This window comes from Callorhinchus milii, unplaced genomic scaffold, assembly GCF_018977255.1.
Source record: "Callorhinchus milii isolate IMCB2004 unplaced genomic scaffold, IMCB_Cmil_1.0 Scaffold17, whole genome shotgun sequence".
Lineage (NCBI taxonomy): Eukaryota > Metazoa > Chordata > Chondrichthyes > Chimaeriformes > Callorhinchidae > Callorhinchus > Callorhinchus milii.
The window spans coordinates 6,526,295-6,541,795 of NW_024704758.1; the positions used below are offsets into that span (position 1 = coordinate 6,526,295).

At 41.3% G+C, this 15,501-nt stretch overlaps 1 protein-coding gene across 1 annotated transcript in view; it reads right to left on the bottom strand.

The window, feature by feature from the left end:
* Positions 1-3,610: 3,610 nt before the first annotated feature.
* Positions 3,611-15,501, bottom strand: part of LOC103174907 (INSC spindle orientation adaptor protein) — a 63,902-nt gene continuing 52,011 nt past the window's right edge. The window contains exon 9 of the mRNA XM_042341574.1: positions 3,611-3,658. Coding sequence (XP_042197508.1) covers positions 3,611-3,658 — 48 coding nt within the window. The remainder of the gene's footprint in view (positions 3,659-15,501) is intronic.

Here is a 15,501-nt window from a genome sequence, read left to right on the forward strand (position 1 = left end):
TGGTGATGAAAAGCTAATGAACCTCAATATTTTTTCGGATAATATTTTGCCAATGGGCAATGTCCCACAAACCGCTATGAAGGTGAATGACCTATTTAATCTGGGAGATTCTTGGCCAGGACACTGGGACAAACTCCCTTCTCTTTTTGCGTAATTTTGTGGGATCTTTAACGTCCACCTGAACAGACAGACTCGGTTTAAAGTCTCATTCAAAGGACGGCACCTACAACAGTACAATGCTTCCCCAACACAGGCATGTGAGCCTGGAACTGTTTGGGGCAATCCATTTTGGGAGTGATGGAAAGATTGGTGGATAATGGAGCTATGCTTTAATTGCTGAAATTAAATTGCTTGAATTCATTAAGGTGTCGGCTTTTCTTAGTTGGCAGCTCTCCAGTCTCTGGGTCGGAACGTTGGAGGTTGTATCAGGACTTGAGTTCTAAACTGTTAATCCAGTACAGTACTTGGGGAAAAGCCCATCAGTTGGATGTGATGTTAAATCGAGGCATTGGTATCCCATTCAACATTGGTGGTGAACATTCATGGCACGATTTGTAAAGGGAGTTTCTCCCAGTGGCAATAATTGTCCATATAAAATGGACATTCAGACTAATAGTAGTTTGGAAGAAACTGCTGTGTGAAAAATGGCTGTTTGCCAACAACATACACAGGCACTACATTTGCTTGTGAATTACGTTGAAACAACAAGTTGCATTCATATAGCCTCCTTCTCCCAGCATAGTGTCTCGAAGCACTGTACAGTGGCTGAGTTGGACACTGAAAAGGGGAGGTGACCATAGGTCCGGTCAAAGAGGTGGGTCTTCAGCTGGGATTTAAAGATAAGGCAGGAGCCAGGTGGAGGAATTGAGTCAGAAAGTTCCAGAGAGACAGTTAACGCAAGGATTATTATTAACATTAAGTAACAGATTTGAGCAAATGCAAGGCAGAAGGCAGTCCTGCGGTCTTTAAGAACTGTTTTCAGCCTTTCCACACAGTGTGTCTGCCTGATCAAGCACTCGATGCAAACTGTTACAATTACACATTTGCCACAGAGATGCTGAGGGACAAACAGCCCCTATTATTCCTGGAGGACCAACATATCTCAGGAGTGGAATTAAAATGAATCAAAACAATAATGGAGTTTTTCTTCTATTAAAAAAAGAGCAGTGTTCCACCCGCTCGCTGTTTCATCACTCATAAACATCCCACTTTCTGGGTAAAAGGTAGATCACCTGGAGTCTGGATAACTTCCAAAATATGTATACAGTAGAGCCAGACTTGACATAATAGGGTTACATTTGAAGATGTTTCTGCCAAGGTGCACACCTTTCCAACATGCCACAACAAACAGAAAACATTTTAAACACGCCAATCCGCCCTTTGATTGTGATTTGAAGCACTTTTCTCTCTCTCTCATTAAGGATCCCTTTGCACTATTTGAAAAGAGAAGGGAGTTTCTTCCGATATCCTGGCTAACAAACCCCCAGGTCAAGTTGGTCATTCAACGGGCATGGTTGTTTGTGGGACATTGCTGTGTGCAAACTGACTGCTGCATTCACCTACAAAATACGCAGTCACTCCACTTTCCAGTATAACTTTTAAATTGCTTGTATTGGATGTCCTCCTGACGCTAAATCAAAAATAAGGTTTATTATTACTAATATAAAGTTACAACTTCTCAATTTACAACAACTTGTATTTATATAGCACCTCTTACACAGGTTAGTGTCTCAGAGTGCTTAATTTAATTGAATTATTTTACAACAATAGGAATGGTTTGATATGTGCGATTTATTTTATCCGAGTCAGAATTGGAATTCTTCCAAGTAGCTTGACTGCATTTGGTGTTTTGCTACACAGACCGGAATCAATATCACATTTTTCACCAGGCAGAAACAACAGAGATTATAATTCTTAATCAGGTCCATTTCCCATCTCCAGCTGATCCCAGTTAATGGAAGGACACTTAATGGGAGAATGACTCTGCACACAATATTTTCTCAGGCACCAATTAATTCTCGCTGGAGATAAATCAGTCCTGATGGAGTTTGCTTAATGGGAACAATCTGATAAATGGGACAATTCTGGCTCTTCCTAATTAATAGAGTCCGACTGCAAATGAATGGAATTGGAGGCTTGACAGAGTCACTGTAGCGATGATGCAATTTAATGCCTCGTGTGATTGAAACACTTCTCAGAGAGAGCAGGAGTTGTGTGCGTGTGCGTGTGTGTGTGTTTAATTCCCACCCCCTCCCCGAAACAAGTTACAATAATTTTACTTCTTTTGATTCCAGCACATTCCTTGCTTTACATTCTAATACTCAAAGGTGTTGACATGTGTGGCTTTACAGTGTGTTTTTGTGGGAATGCTCCCCTTGTATTCTTTGGGAAAACATGCAATATGAAGTGTTTCAACAAGTCTTCGAATGTCCCACCTTACAGCTGTCAGAAGTATGCTGGCTGGCTTCCAAGGAACGCCCCACCATTTTTGTTTCACTCAACTTACAGCAAGTGCCATTGTCTTTCTCGCGGAGATCCATACATGTCACTTAGGGTTCATTGGCCACTGCCCATTGGAATTTTTTTTCAGACACACTGCTCCAAAGCACAAGGAAACCAACGCTGTGTTGAAATCAAAATTCCTCCCATTTCCTCCCCTGAAGGCAGTCACTTGTATTGGAATATGGATCAGTGGGCTCTGATTGGTGTCTCATCCAGATATTTTCTCTTCCTGAACCCAGTGGGAGCTGATGGCAATTGTACACCCACCCCACACTCCGCACAAACACACACTCCAGCTGAGATCAACTTAACTCAGCATAGACCGTGGATCAATCCAAACACAGTCCTGATCTACCTGACTGAATTGCACCAGCAGATATCTACCTTCACTAACTAAGCCATCAGGGGGAGCACCGCTAACTGTTTTTTAAAGTTAAATATGCTAATAATGGTTCTCAGGCTGGCTTATCACATACTGGCCATTATGACTTTGAGCTCACAGACTAGGCTGATGCTCCAATGCAGTGCGCTGTGTTTTTGGATGAGATGTTAAACCAAGGTTCCATCTGCCTGTTCCAGAATGATCCCATAACACAATTTGCAGAGAGAAGGGAATTTCTCCCGGTATCCTGGCTAGCAGTCCCCCAAATAATATTGGTAATTTGTTTCATGGCTGTTTGTGGGACATTGTTGCACACAACTAGGCTACTAAGTTCACCTAGAAAATATACATTTACTCCACTTTACAGTGTATTGTGTCAAGCACCTTCCAACGTGAAAGGTGCCATATCAAATATAAGTATTATTATTATCATTTACTATATCATTGGTCTTTTTCCCACACCTCTCTCAAATCCAATCCCCAGCGTGGGTTCAAACTCTTGTCTGTCCAGCACCTTGAGCTGTGTTCCTGACGTGAATGGAGCTATATAAATTTGTTGTTGCTGTGTATTGTGTGCAAAGATTATTATTATACACTGTAAGCTTTCCCCTCAACGGTCCAACGCATCATATCATTGCCCCAATGGTACCTGTTGTTTTACCCGTGTACCTTGTTGCCCATCATGCCTTCCGTTTGCTCTCAGAGCAAAATCAACCGCATAGAGTCTCAGTTGACATAGGACACATCCGGCTTGGTTGGTTCCACCAAAGGAATCTGCACAGAGACAACTGGTTCTTGAATATAAACATTTTAAAGTTTTTTTTAAAAAAAACAGACTGTCCCCCCTCCCGCCGTTTCAAATAAGCACCTTGCAGATGTGAAGTACAATGAGTCAATATAACAGACAAATGAGGTCTGTTATTATCGTGATGCCGTTCGAGAAACCAACAGGGGAACCATGCGATCAGATCACTGCAATGTGCTCCCGCCAGGTCATGTTACATCTTGTTTAAATTGCATCTCAAAAGTCCAATCTAAAAGAGCTCATAAACCCCTTTACACAGTCATTAAAAAAATTAATCAGCCTATTCTTCTCCACAACTTAAAATGAAGCTCCTTTAACTCTTGAAAAGGCTGGAGTGCGGTTGTATTTTTTGTATGCAACAGAAATATTATACCGTGAAATGGAAAATTTCAGCAATTGAGGAGGCAGTTTGGTCCACATTGTACGAACTCCTCTACTGGAGCTATCTACAGTGGGTAGCACTCTCGTCTTTGATTCAGAAGACTGTGGGTTCAAGCCTCATGTCACGACTTTGAAATCACTGACACTCCAATATAAGGCTGGGGAGCACTACGTTGATGTCGGTGCCTTGCAACTGACATTAAACCCACATCCCGTCTGCCTCTTCAGGTGGACGTTAAAGTTCCCAAGACTCAAGTTCCCAGGTTTCTCCCGGTGTCCTGGCGAACAATGCCGTAGATAACATTGGTTTTTCACTTCATTACTGCGCGCAAATTGTTTGCTGCGTTTGCCTACAAAAATATGCTACACAGTTACTTATGTGAAACGCTTTAAGACATTTTCCCAACATGAAAGGCGCTGTATTAAATGGAAGGGTTACTTTTATTATTATTATTATTATTATCCACTGTAATCCCACTTCCCTGCAATTTCTCCATAGAAACATCGTATTGTTCCTCTTCAAACACTTGGCCAATTCTTTTATGAACTGAGTTCCTGGGTTATTATCTCAGCCTCAATAGCTGCTTATGGCAAAGAGTTCCATGTTCTAATAAAAACAATTATAAACTCCCCTTAAAACTTCCAGTTACAATCCTGAACCACTTTGTTACTGATTCAACGATTATAATCTTTTAACATCCATCTTCTAAAGAAACATTGGGATTTTTGAAGAACTCTTTCTGTGGAAAACCGGTTTTATAATTAAACCTGAAGCGCGGAACTTTCCACTAATAATACTACTACTAATAATAATCCTTGCATTTGATATAGTGCTTTTCATGTCTTCTAGACGTCTCAAAGCGCTTCACAGAATATACTGTAAAGTGAATTTTTATTTGTGTATTTGTTGGCGAAACGCGGCAGCCAATTGCGCACAGCAGTGTCCCACAAACCGTGGTGGATTGACGTGACCAATTTACTGTTGATTTTTTTTCTTGAGGGATTATTATCAGGCGCATGGTAACGAAACTTGCCCAAGGTTTCGCCCTGCCGGGAATCGAATCCAGGTCTCTCGCTTGCGAGGCAAGTGCTCTAACCACTGAGCTACTCAACACAATCCTGCGCAACCTTCAATTTTAAGATAATAATAACAATAATAATCCTTGCATTTGATATTGCACTTTATCAGGTTGTTGAGCCATCTCAAAGCGCTTCGCAGAATATATTGTGAAGTGGATTGACTGGATATTTTGTGGTCGAAACGCGGCAGCCAATTGAGCGCATCAGTTAAGACAAAATGCTCTTACGGAAGTTAATCTTTTCTTTCTCTCCAACAGCCTCTTGTGAACCTTATATAACCAGTTCTAAAACTCCACAAATTTAACAAAAACTCCCTTTCCCAAGCCCGTTGGGTGGTGTCAACCTTGCATTGTTCAATAGTTGTTATTACACAACATGCACGCTGCCTCTTGTCATGTATTATAATACAATGCTGCTGTGGGCATGTTGAGTCCATATTGTGGTACATATCACAAAAGGTTCCTAAAATAATGATGTAAACTCAGCATAATGATTTTCCCACGGTGTGCAGTTTCATTTTCTGACATAGGCAGAAAAAATGAATAAGAATAGCCCTTTCAACAACAACAACTTGCATTTATAAAGCGCTCTTCACACGGGATAGAGTCCCGGAGCGCTTTTACGTCGGGCGAACGTCTCAAAGCGCTTCACTGTAAAGGGTAGTGACTGTGTTTTGTAGGCCAACAGGACGGTCAGTTTGTGCACAGCAACCTCCCACGAACGGCCGTCAATGAACAACCAACCTTATCTGGGGGATTATTGAGTTAGGCACAATTCATATCTAGGAGCAACGCAGCTAAATTGGAAATTCCAAATCTTTGCGTTTTCCAAACTACAAATTTGAGAAATTTCCATTTCTTTACTCCACACGCCTGTTACCCAGCAGTAAATAGGAATCTGGTTGTTAGTCAATTGGCGGATTGTTTTTCCGGGAGTAATAATCCCTTAAAAAAAATAATAATTTGGTCACTCAATCTACGACTATTTGTGGGACACTGCTGTATGTGTTTCGCCCACAAAATATACAGTCAATTCACTTCAAAGTATATTCTGTGAAGCGCTTTGAGACGTCTCGAAGACGTGGTAAGGTGCTATATCAATATTATAAATATTAATTTGCTATAATATAACGCTGATATCACTACAAACACTGTTCAGGGATGCGGCGGAAGAGACAGAGGGCTAGTTAAGGTAATAAGCAGGTAATAGGATTGCGTTTGAAGATTTGTGGTGTTTTCATGCCACCAGCCTGAGATTTGAATGTCCTGCTCCTTGATCTGTGGCAGGCGAGACTATTTAAAACCGAAGGTGTCATTAATTAGCAACAAATTGAATCTCGCAAGTTGTCCTCATTCATTCAATTAATTTCGACTGCTTTTCTGCCAGTGTTTACACGGCACCAGAAAGCGCTGATGTGAAAAGCACGGCATTTTCAATTCACGCAGAAATATATCCTTCACATTATCCGTCTCTCATTTGCCTGTTAAGCGAAAGTGCTGGCTGAATCTCAGCACGTGTTTGATCATGTCTACAGATATACTGACGGGCTCGGGACTTTTGGTGTTGAGAGCAATTTGGCTCCTATGATAGGGACCATCCATGTAGCAGGACCCAAGGTCATAAAATGCCTGAAATTGTTCCGTGACTTGAACTTGCCTGCAATTTCCAACATGCCTAGCTCAACTAATGTCAGCCTGGGAGCAGAGTATTGTGCAATGTGGAGACTGAACTCGCAAACTTCTAACTCACAGGCGAGAGGCTGACACTCCAAAATTATTACAGAGCAGAGGATTTCTACAAATAATAATCGTAATAATCCTCGGATTTGATATAGCGTCTTATCACGTCGTCGCGATGTCTCAAAGCGCTTCACAGGATATACTGTAAACTGGATTGACTGACTGTACATTTTGTGGGTGAAATGCAGCAGTAAATTCACAGCAATGCCCTACAAACAGCCATGGAGTGAGTGACCAATTTTATTTGGTGGAATTTTTTGCCGAGACACTGGGAGAAACTCCCTTCTCTTCCCGAGCAGTGTCATGAGATCCTTAACATTCACCTGAACAGGCAGACTGGACCTCTGATTAATGTCTCAATCCAAGGTCAACCCCTCCGACAATGCAATAGGCCAGTAGCTTAGACTAAGTGATTCCAAGCCCCAACATGGGGTTGGAACCCACAATCTTTTAACTCGGAGGCGCGAATGCTACCACTGCGCCAGGCTGAGGAAATCTAGACTGTGCTTCCATCTCTTGTGGGAAAATATGAAACCGATCACTAAACAGCATTTGACAAAAGGGGCTGTGGATTGCTGTTATTACTGTTTGTCAAGTCCAGAGCCCAGTAGCAGAGATAAAACCAAAAGCCAATATTACAACAATTTTTCTAAACGTCATTTACTAGGTAACTACTAATGTTGCTTTTATATTACTACATCCCGAGGCGAGGTTTTGTTTCTCTTTATCTTTACAAGAGTCGAATCATTCAAATATTTTTCATTAGCAATGCTTTCATTCATCACGTTGAAACGTCTCAAAGCGCTGCACATAAGGCTATGTAGGCTAACGCAGTAGCTTATATGTCACAAGCAGCAATGAGATGAATAAGCAATGAATCAGGGGGGATATTTATGGTGATGAGGGAGGCATGTTGTCCAGAATAACATTCAGGAGAACTCCCTTCTTTTCCTCGTGATAGCATGGTGGGAGTTTTAGTGTCTGGTAAATGCAGTACCTTTAAGAATGCACCAGTACCTCAATACAGCTTAGAGTGTGGACTGTGAGCTCAAGTCCTGAGAGAGGGGGGAGGAAGGGAGTAGGGGGCAAATGGAAGAGAAAAGAGAAGCAAAATACTGTATTAAATGTAATAAATGCGGATTTACATCTGGGGAAAAATTGACCCAATTTCTAGGAACTACAATAAGTAATGTTAAAAAAAAACTTGTGTTAGATGAAAACCTCGCATCCCCTATGATCCCTTGTCACGTGCTTGCCCCCCTCCCAACCCCCATACACACACACACGCACTAACCATCCATTCCGCCAACCTCCCCAGTCCACAACCCCATGTACGACATGTTACTCAAAGCAATCTACCGGTGCAGAATCTTCGCCAGTCATCAGTCAACATAATGTAGCCTGAACCTGCTAGGATGATAGAGCTTCAGTTAGTGAATACATCCACACTAATGCTATAAAGCAGCCAAGTGAGAACTGTCAGATGCACACCAAACACTGCACCTCTGTCATCTTGCTTTGCTTTGCTGCGAATGTGAAAGACAATTAATTTATTATCAATGCGACCTGACTTCAGTTAATGACCAGTGAATGTGCTCTTCTGACTCTGCTGCTCTAAAGTGCAAATAGGTATGAATTGTTTGGTGATTAATTCCATTCTGGCAGTGTTATTAACCTTTAGCGTATTAATATTAATCAGGATATTAAATAATAATAAGTTGCCTTTATGTAGAACCTATTGTGCAAAACAAATGTCTCGAAGCGCTTCACAAAAAAATTGATTAGAAATGAAAGGGAGTATTATATAGACAAACACAGCAGCTAATCCATGCTAGCAATGATATTAATCCACAATTATTTTAACTCTAACATTTGCTGGTTAAAATAATGTTTTTTTTATATATTGATGCATTCAAACCAAGTACTGTCTCGCTGATGAGCTATTTTAACACCAGGTCCTGTAGGCTAGCAACTAATAATAATCCTTACATTTGATATAGCACCTTATCATATCATTGACACATGACAAAGTGCTTCACAGAATATACTGTAAAGTGGATTGACTGTATATTTGTATATATATTTTATGTATAACTAGTATGCAAAGAAAAATCAATTTAGGAAAAATTAAAAACCGGTTGGGCGGTGGGTTCAAATAACATGTGTCACCACATTTATATTTTGCCTTGGGTGGGGGGTGAGGGGGGGGACGGTGGGGGAGAAGAAGAAAGTCCCTCTCTTAAATATTTCCAGGGTTAGAGATCAAATCATGTTAATTGGGGCTGAGCGCCTCGTTTTAACAGCAGAAAAAAGTCAAGGCAGATTTGCCCAAATTAGTCCAAACAGCAGGAATACTGCAATTTGCATCTGAAACTGACCTTGCCTTGTGCTGCGATGCTAACTCTGATTGAGATGGTCTGCAGCGGGGAGCACAGTTAAGAGGAAGCATTAATGCACAAGGTTAGAGCCAGGATCTTACAGACATTAGAAGTTATCGGGTTTCTTGCACAAACAACGTACTGATGTTTCCCGGGCAAAGCAAGCAATCACAAGAGCCTGGAAAAGTACAGAGCAGGAAATTAATAGCTTGTCTATTTAATGCCCTATTAGCAGGTGTAGTGTGGTCCTAACTGGACAAGCAGTGGGAAAGCTTGCCAGACAGCGGTATCAATGGTAAGCTACGTGGTTTTAGCTGGTTAAACTCCAGCTGGACCCCAACGCACACTCTGGGGTCGCCAAGCCTTGGCTCTGGGCACTTAATACTTTCCGAAATTAGGTAAGCAGGATGAGTCCCTCCAGGGAAAGAGTGCACATTCCACTCCAATAATCCATCTCTGGAATTTCCATGTGTAGGTGGGATATATGGAAATCTCCATTTAGTTTGAATACTATTTTGGTGATGGGTTTCTGCATGTGTCAGACAATCGTCTGAACAAAAAAATTAGCAGGTGGAATAAGTTCTTGGACTGTTGGGGATGAGAGTCAAAAAACACAAGACCTTGAAAGTTATCCAACGCTGTAATCCAACAGCTATCCTGAATATTGAACACATTTCAATGCAGAGTCTCCCAAACTCGAGATATCCATTTATTTTCTTCCTAATCATTTTGTTTGTTTAGTCTCTGCATCCTATCCCTTGAGTCAACCTATCATTACTATTCTGCGACTCAATTTAGTATAAGCATTGCACACTGACTGCACAAATTTAGTTTTGGTCAGCTGGGAAATTATTAATTTTTTTTAACACATCAGCTTTTCCCAGCCCAGGTCTTAATTTTTCACCTCATCTCACTTTGCACATAACTGCCTTCGAAATGCGTCTACAGTTCCAGTAGTGTATCAGGTGTTGACTCATGTATAACCTAATTGCAGTCTTATAATCAAAATGGGGTTAATGTTATAATGACAACTTACTGTAATGTTACAATTTACCGTAATGTTACAAACATCGCTTACTGTAATTTACAATGGTAACTGATTACGAGATCACAAAGTTGTTTTGGATAAAGAAAGCCCTTCTGCCCATCTGATCTCATCCCTCCACAACACCCATCCTCGTATCACAACATTGAGCTGTCTTTTCTCTTAACGAATCCAGTGTGCTGGCCTCAACTACCCTTCTTGATAAACCTGCTCCAGTCATTAATTATCCTCCGAGTAAAGAAAACTTCCTGGTGTCTGTCCTGAAATTGCCCTTTGCAACTCTAAATCTATGCCCTCTTGTTCTACAGTTTTGCATCCTAAAGTATTATTTTGGGTTTACATTTTCAATCCTATTTAAAATGTTATATACTTCTATAAGGTCCTTCTGAAGATTGAAGAGCCCTACCTCGCCTAATCATTGCTCACATAGCTCTCCTTTGCACTGTCTCTAGGAGGCTGGGCAATCCCATTAACGTCACAGTTACTAGAACTACATGGATTGTAACATTGCAATGATAATTTGTAACATTATAATGTTAACTTGTAATGTTACAATGGTAATCTATTACAGTAAACATAAGTCATATCACTTGGGACCATTCATTTAATATGACTTATGCAAAGGATGAGTTACGTCAAACTTGCAAAGGATGTCTTGAACAGGACTTGGGCAGGTGTATGACTTATGCGATTAAACGATTTATACAGATCAGACTTATGTGAGTTTTACTGTATAATGGTAACTTATTATAATGCAACAATGACTGGAACTTCTTGTAATGTTCCAATGGTAACTTATCGGTTCGCTGACAACAGTTGTTGCTGAGGGCAACAGCTTTGGTGAGGCAGTGATGTAATTGACAGACCTTGTTCATTTGTTTGTCACCTTTTTGCGTTTGCATGATTTGGCGAATGTGCAGGGCCAACAGTCAGAGCTGAAATGAACAGAGGGCGCACTAAGAGCCAGGTGAGTAATTACCAAAGGGTTGGGGTCTGTGAAACCTCCTGCAGTGTCAGGGTTGACAAGGTGACGATTTTGTTATCTTCTGCCGCGACTTGTTGATGGATTGAGGCAGGGATGTTAATTAAAATATATGCAAGTGCGATGTGGATCTGAAGTTTCACTGACACGTATAGCGAACAAATGCATCCTTGCATCTTAATTATCGGGAACTTTTTTTTTTGCTCATTCCCAAGGTGCTGCTGCAAACTTTAATAGAGCATGTTGGTTTTTTACACGTTCGTAAAAGAGAGAAAAAATACATTTACAGAGTTTAGATTCTTTTTTTTTGGAGTTAATAAAAATGCTGTTTTAACTGTTTGCAGCAAAGTTATTACCTCCAGCACCAAGCCTTGGACATTTATTATGGAAATTACATGACCACTTGTTTGTGTTCTAATAAACTAGGAGAATTAATTAATAAAGAGCGTGTTGAGTGGCATAAAGTACAACAGGCAACGCTGCTGGAATCTGTAGCATTATACACTTATAATAATCTTGCATTGCTTATATCAGAGACAAGAAGCAGGTCCGAGCAGAGGCGGCGGATCAGACTATTGTGCTCTCCGTTCAATAATGTATGAATTATTCCTGCTGCAGTTATTAAATCTTTTACAAGGAACAGGGAATTCACAGATGGAGAGAAATTGCCTTTGTAGATAATAAGCCTCAACAGAGAGGTCAACTGGGGTCACCGGCTCGGTTTCCTCCAGAAATGAGAATTTAAATCCTTCTCTCGCTAGCGCCAGCGTAGGAAGTGTGCAGGTGCTGACAAAGAGAGTGGGTTTGAATTTAGCACTGCTCAAGAAGTGGGAAGCTGGTCGTTTGTAACTTCAATTTGTGAGAAATCGTTTCAATAATGACTGATGCTTGGAGCCGCTATCTTGAAATCGAGTTAACTTGTTATCCCTCAGTGAAAAGCAGCATTTCCCTCTCCCAACCAACCCCCCCCCCCCACACACCCACACCCAAACCAAATCTGAATCCTTAACCATCAATGCCAGCTTTAAGGCAGAAAGTTGTGGGTTCAAGCCCCACATCGAGGCTTTGAACTCGAAACGGTTTAAGCTGAGACTCCAATGCAGCGCTGGGTTGTGCTGAATTCTCAGGCGTGTTGTCCTTCAGGTGAAATGTCACATCTGCCTGGTGAGGTGGATGTTAAAGATCCCATGGCACTATTTGATAAGAGCAGGGAGTTTCGCCTGGTGTCCTGGCCAACGATGTCCCCAAGTCAAACTGGTCAATCACTTAATGATTGTTTGTGGGATATTGCTGAGTGCAAATTGGCTGACTTATTTGCCTTCACAGTTGTTACATTTCACAGTATATACTCTGTGACGCGCTCTGAGACGTCCTCCTGATGTGAAAAGTGCTGTATCAGATGCAAGGATTATTAAGGATCGTTTAGATCACTAGTACCATATTTGTAGACACAAACTGTTTACAAACACTCTTGATGATTTCTAATCCTCCTTGAGTTGATTTTGCTCATTTCCCGATAAACTGACTGGTTTCCTTATTACCTGGTCCTCAACCTCCTCCCGTTATCTCCCTAAGCTCCTGATGTTGCCTTCAAAAGGAAATTAGGAATGATGGGAGTTCAGGAATCTCCACAAGTTCATTCTAGACCCAAAAAAAATGAGTGTGGCTATTGGGGTGTATTGTCCTGAACGTGTAACTAGTTTAAATATACACTTTACATAAAACTTCAAAAGCCACATGGCTTGCTTGTAGCCATATTATTTCTGCTGCTGTTGAAATCTTTGTGGAACAAGGACGTGTGCAGGCATGTGTAACAAGTGGGAGATCTCAACCAGAGGTAAGTGAGGCGACAAAGTTTTTTTTCGTGCCCCCTCCCCCGCTTCCCCTTTATATGTCACTTTGCAAAACAAGTTCTGAGCAGTGAGAGTCTTTAGGGAAACTGGCTGACGGTTCTTGAGGTAAGTACTCCGTTCCCTAGGGTGTGAGTCACGTCTCTAGACAAGCGAGAGCCACCACTTACTGTGCTCATCTGCTGCATTCATGTTAAGGATTACAAACACTTACGTGTTGCATCAAGACTCTCAAGTTCTACCCTTCTGACTCCCTAAGAAACACTTACCTTGGTCTGCCTGTGCTAATGTGGCATTGTACTTTTTCGTTGTACATCAAGCCTTAAGTATAGCTGTCCCAAGAGACCTGGTTGTTAATGCAACACCAGCCAGACTGGTCTGAGGGTTGTAGTTTACACCAGTTTATTAGATCATGGCAGAATTTTTCATCCCACTTCTCCAAACTTTTAGTATCTATCAACCCTTTAAACGTACTAATCGATTCTACCTCCACAGCCTTCTGGGCCGAAGCCTTTCACGTTTTCACAACGTGTGAAGAATTGTTTTCCGATTTCACAGTTACCATGGTTTAGCTGGAACTTTAAGTTTATGTCTCCTTGCTTTGGATCACTCCACCAGAGCCAGGATAAAAATATCTAACGTTCTTCACTGCAGATAGTTTTACAAAGTGTAGGTAAGCTCAATCGAGATGCAATAGCTTAATGAGCACTTCACAGAAGGCAATACGGATAATGTCTCTCCTTCCACTTTTTTTTGACCAGGAAACTCTGTGACTGTTTCTCACTCATGGTAGGAAATGGTTGTAGGAAATAGTTTGAAACTCAGAGCTGGATCAATAGCATCCAAGTGGACCTTCGGTGATCTGAGGTAATAAAGATGAGTTTCGACTGCTTATTACCGCTTTAAGCTAAGGACAGTCGCCTATTGATTTCTGTTTCATTATAGCTCCCTTTTCTTCCCACTTCATAAATTCATAGTTCTACGTTGAGGTTTTGTTCACTGTGGGCAGACAACACAAAATTCCAATAGAATTGGAGGCAGAAATATTTTCTCTATGGATGGTTTAAATACTACGCAAGTATTCAAATGGCTGGTTGCTTCTGTTGTGATAGGAATCTGTTCTAATCAGAACCATCCCTTGTTGCTTTGTACAGTGCTAAATGCATTATCAATCTCTATCTCTGTCTCTCTCTCACACACACATATATCCTTACCCATCAAGATCCTACCGCTCTTTGAGGCGGTGAAACTCAATGTGTTAACTGAAGTGAACCTTGGTCCACCCTTGATTATAAAATGGTTGAACTATTTCAGTAACTATTTCTTGTTATAAAATCATTGTTTGTTCACTGCACTTTGCTGGTATCCGCCTCTTCATGAGCCAAGTTATTCTTTGAATTGATCAATGGATTATTGTAGGATTACTATAATTGATTACTGATCTCTGCAGCTGGTGCAGGGTCTCACTGCAACAAGAGGGAACATTTTACAGTCATTGCCAGCTCTCTGAATGTACTCGGCTTTCGAATCTCCCTTCATTGCGGAAAGTGCTTGTACAGTGACCAACTCCTTGCACTGAAATGCAATTTACACTCATGTTGGGAGGACGTCTTAAAAAGTTCTACGCAACTGGTTGGGCACCCAAGTTGTGGGGGGGTGGGGGGGAAGCCGAAGAGGGTGACTGAAAGTGGGGTCAAAGAAGAGAGTCTGGAGGTAGGCTTCGAACGTGGAGATGGAGGGAGAGAATACTGACCCTCTCTAGCTATCTCCTGAATGCAGGATTGTACTACGGGTCCACCTTTTTTTCGTGCACAATTACAGACCGAAAAGGATAGAATATCACAGAAGGCTGGATGTCCAGATTACAAACCACCAATTGACGAAACATGACGTTGGATGTCTGAGTGCATGTGTCACAGGAAACAGCTCCAATGTCGTTCAGTCGCAATATTAGATATGGAACAAAAATAACCCTGCTCTAAAATGTCAAACGATCATGCACTGACTCAAGAAATATAACCATTTCCCTTAAGGTTATCCAAAAGCTTCACCCAACCGAATGCTACAATCAAGGAAGCATCCAATGTCACTTGCGTTTTGCTACCAATATGCAAGTGGCATAGAATTCAATTGAAGTTCCCAATGATGGTGCAGCATTCCATCGCTACAAAGAAAAAACACTCTCACCAAATAATATCAAACCTTGCATTTGATATAGTGCCTGATTATGTTGTTGAAACGCCTCAAAGCACTTCACAAAATGTATTGTAAAGCGTAGTGACTGTGTTCTTTGTACGCAAACACAGCAGCCTATTTATGCACAGCAAAGGCCCACACGCCGTAGAGTCAAGCTCTGC